At 38.8% G+C, this 4,245-nt stretch overlaps 1 protein-coding gene across 1 annotated transcript; it reads right to left on the bottom strand.

The window, feature by feature from the left end:
* Positions 1-2,520: 2,520 nt before the first annotated feature.
* On the bottom strand, positions 2,521-3,257 carry LOC137202989 (small ribosomal subunit protein eS6-like). Its single transcript, XM_067698743.1, has one exon. It carries the CDS (start codon positions 3,235-3,237, stop codon positions 2,575-2,577), a length of 663 nt encoding a protein of 220 aa, XP_067554844.1. The 5' UTR covers positions 3,238-3,257; the 3' UTR covers positions 2,521-2,574.
* Between the last annotated feature and the right edge of the window lie 988 nt (positions 3,258-4,245).

The raw sequence follows: 4,245 nt of genomic DNA on the forward strand, positions 1-4,245 counted from the left end.
CTCTTGCATCTCCCTCCCACCCTCCCTATCCCACCTCTCTAGGTGGTCACAAAGCACTGAGCTGATCTCTCTGTGCTATGCGGCAGCTTCCCACTAGCTATCTATTTTACATTTGGTAGTGTATATATGTCCATGCCACTCTCTCATTTTGTCACAGCTTACCCTTCCCCCTCCCCATATCCTCAAGTCCATCCTCTAGTAGGTCTGTGTCTTTATTCCCGTCTTACCCCTAGGTTCTTCATGACTTTTTCTTTTTTCTTAGATTCCATATATATGTGTTAGCATACAGTATTTGTCTTTCTCTTTCTGACTTACTTCACTCTGTATGACAGACTCTAGGTCCATCCACCTCACTACAAACAACTCAATTTAGTTTCATTTTATGGCTGAGTAATATTCCATTGTATATATGTGCCACATCTTCTTTATCCATTCATCTGATGATGGACACCTAGGTTGCTTCCATCTCCTGGCTATTGTAAATAGAGCTACGATGAACATTTTGGTACATGACTCTTTTTGAATTATGGTTTTCTCAGGGTATATGCGCAGTAGTGGGATTGCTGGGTCATATGGTATTTCTATTTGTAGTTTTTTAAGGAACCTCCATACTGTTCTCTATAATGGCTGTACCAATTCACATTCCCACCAGCAGTTCAAGAGTGTTCCCTTTTCTCCACACCCTCTCCAGCATTTATTGTTTGTAGATTTTTTGATGATGGCCATTCTGACTGGTGTGAGATGATATTGTAGTTTTGATTTGCATTTCTCTAATGATTAATGATGTTGAGCATTCTTTCATGTGTTTGTTGGCAGTCTGTATATCTTCTCTGGAGAAATGTCTATTTTAGGTCTTCTGCCCATTTTTGGATTGGGTTGTTTGTTTCTTTGTTATTGAGCTGCATGAGCTGCTTGTAAATTTTGGAGGTGAATCCTTTGTCAGTTGTTTCATTTGCAAATATTTTCTCCCATTCTGAGGGTTGTCTTTTGGTCTTGTTTATGGTTTCCTTTGCTGTGCAAAAGCTTTTAAGTTTCATTAGGTCCCATTTGTTTATTTTTGTTTTTATTTCCATTTCTCTAGGAGGTGGGTCAAAAAGGATCTTGCTGTGATTTATGTCATAGAGTGTCCTGCCTATGTTTTCCTCTAAGAGTTTGATAGTTTCTGGCCTTATATTTAGATCTTTAATCCATTTTGAGTTTATTTTTGTGTATGGTGTTAGGGAATGTTCTAATCTCATACTTTACATGTACCTGTCCAGTTTTCCCAGCACCACTTATTGAAGAGGCTGTCCTTTCTCCACTGTACATTCCTGCCTCCTTTATCAAACATAAGGTGACCATATGTGTGTGGGTTTATCTCTGGGCTTTCTGTCCTGTTCCATTGATCTATATTTCTTTGTTTGTGCCAGTACCATACTGTCTTGATTACTGTAGCTTTGTAGTATAGTCTGAAGTCAGGGAGCCTGATTCCTCCAGTTACGTTTTTTTTTTTTCTCAAGATTGCTTTGACTCTTTGGGGTCATTTTTGTTTCCATACAAATTGTGAAATTTTTTGTTCTAGTTCTGTGAAAAATGCCATTGGTAGTTTGATAGGGATTGCATTGAATCTGTAGATTGCTTTGGGTAGTAGAGTCATTTTCACAATGTTGATTCTTCCAATCCAACAACATGGTATATCTCTCCATCTATTTGTATCATCTTTAATTTCTTTCATCAGTGTCTTATAATTTTCTGCATGCAGGTCTTTTGTCTCCTTAGGTAGGTTTAATCCTAGATATTTTATTCTTTTTGTTGCAGTGGTAAATGGGAGTGTTTTCTTGATTTCACTTTTAGATTTTTCATCATTAATGTATATGAATGCCTGAGATTTCTGTGCCTTAATTTTGTATCCTGCTACTTCACCAAATTCATTGATTAGCTCTAGTAGTTTTCTGGTAGCATCTTTAGGATTCTCTATGTATAGTATCATGTCATCTGCTAACAGCGACAGCTTTACTTCTTTTTTTTGAGAAGGATAGGTTTGAGAAGGATAGGTGTTAGCTTTTCTCTACCTCCATTTTCTTTAATTTTCTAATGATTAGAAGTAAATATCTCATGAGGGGGAATTGCCACAGCAAAGAAACTCACTTGACTATTTATCTTTATGACAGTTTCTTTAGAAAATTTGAAACACACTCCCCAAACTCTATGGGCAAGAAAGACCACATTGTTTCATTTTCTTTAATCAATTGAAATTTCACTTCAACTTCCAGCCTACAATACTGTTGAAAAACAGGTGTTTAGTAGTCATGTGTCAAAGTAAGCTTAAGGTACTCTCTACCTCCTTCATATCCATCAACAAACCATCCTCCCATTTGAAATAGATAATATTTTCTTGACTTTTTATGCTAAAGTGGTATTCACATGCAAATTGAAACTTTTTCTAGAACCTGATTGTTGCTCTTTTTGTGTGTGTGTGTGATGTCTGATCTTATTTATTGTTACTCTTAGAATATCTCATTTTTGACTGGACTCAGAAGGAGAAGCTCTCAGAGAGGACAGCCTCTGTCTCTTGGCATTCTGTTCCTGGCCTTTCTATTTGGCCTTCTTCATTCTCTTGGCCAAAAGGTTAGCATATTCTGACGCCTCTTCCTTATTTTTCTTAGTACGCTGTTTCTTCAAAGCAATATGCCAAAGTTTGTGTTGCAGAACACGTGGAGTAACAAGACGCTGAATCTGGGGTGCTTTGGTCCTAGGTTTCTTACCTTCTTTGTTTAGGGGCTTTCTCAAAACACACTGGTAGACATCATTTTCTTTAGAGAGATTGAAAAGTTTGTGGATTCTGCTAGCTTTTTTGGGCCCCAGGCGACGAGGCACAGTAGTATCAGTGAGTGCAGGAATATCTTTCTCCCCTTTTTTTACAGTGACCAAATTGAGAATGCTCAGATTGGCATCCACAATGCAACACCATACAGATTTGTGCTTTCTTTCTCCAGTCCTTGGTCTGTAACAGGAATGCCCCCTACTCAGTAGCAGGCGGACTTGGCCATGGGTCAGGACACCCTGCTTCATGGGGAAACCCTGTTTGTCATTCCCACCACTGATTCGGACCACATAACCCTTCCGTTCTTCACCCAGAACATCAGCAGCAACTTCTGTGGCCATACGCTTCTCATAAAAGGTACGAAGTTTTCGTTCATCGTCCACTTCAATGAGTTTCTGGCAGCCAGTGGCCAGGAAAGAGATGTTCAGCTTCATTCTGAAGCGGCCGACTGCCACCAAGGCGCCACGAAAAAGAGACCCCCTGATTGTTGCTCTTATGGGAACAACGTAAGGGAATTTTGGATCCTAAACATTAGAGGCTTCTTCCTCCTCTTGTCCTCCTAGCCCTTCCTCCCCTAGGGACTTAGATTCCTAGGGTCCTACAGCAGAGCAAAAACTTAATGGATACAGCTTCCAGTTCCAGCTATGATAGAAAACAGGTATCAGATTGATTTCAGAAAAATAAGTATCAGATTGGTTTCCCACATCTTTAGGATCTCCTATGCATAGTATCATGTCATCTAGTATCATAGTATCATAGTAACTAGTAACTAGTATCATAGTGTCATGTCATCTGCAAACAGTAGCAGTTTTATTTCTTTTCCAATTTGGAAATTTCCAAATTTCCAAATTTCCAAATTTCCAACTTTTATTTCTTTTTCTTCTGTGATTGTCGGGCTAGGACTTACAAAACTATGTTGAATAACAGTGGTGAGAGTGGGCAGCTTTGTCTTGTTCCTGATCTTAGAGGAAATGGTTCCAGTTTTTCACCATTGAGAATGGTGTTGGCTGTGGGTTTGTCATATATGGCCTTTATTATGTTGAGGTAGGTTCCCTCTATGCCTACTTTCTGGAGAGTTTTTATCATAAATCGGTGTTGAATTTTGTTGGAAGCTTTTTCTGCATCTATTAAGATGATCATATGGTTTTTATCCTTCAATTTGATAATATGGTGTATTACATTGATTGGTTTGCGTATATTGACGAATCCTTGCATTCTTGGGATAAACCCCACTTGATCATTGTGTATGATTCTTTTAATGTGCTATTGGATTCTGTTTGCTAGTATTTTGTTGAGGAGCTTTGCCTCTATGTTCATCAGTGATATTGGCCTGTAGTTTTCTCTCTTTGTGACATCTTTGTCTGGTTTTGGTATCAGGGTGATGGTGGCCTCGTAGAATGAGTTTGGGAGTGTTCCTCCGTCTGCTATATTTTGGAAGAGTT

This window comes from Pseudorca crassidens, chromosome 11, assembly GCF_039906515.1.
Source record: "Pseudorca crassidens isolate mPseCra1 chromosome 11, mPseCra1.hap1, whole genome shotgun sequence".
NCBI lineage: Eukaryota > Metazoa > Chordata > Mammalia > Artiodactyla > Delphinidae > Pseudorca > Pseudorca crassidens.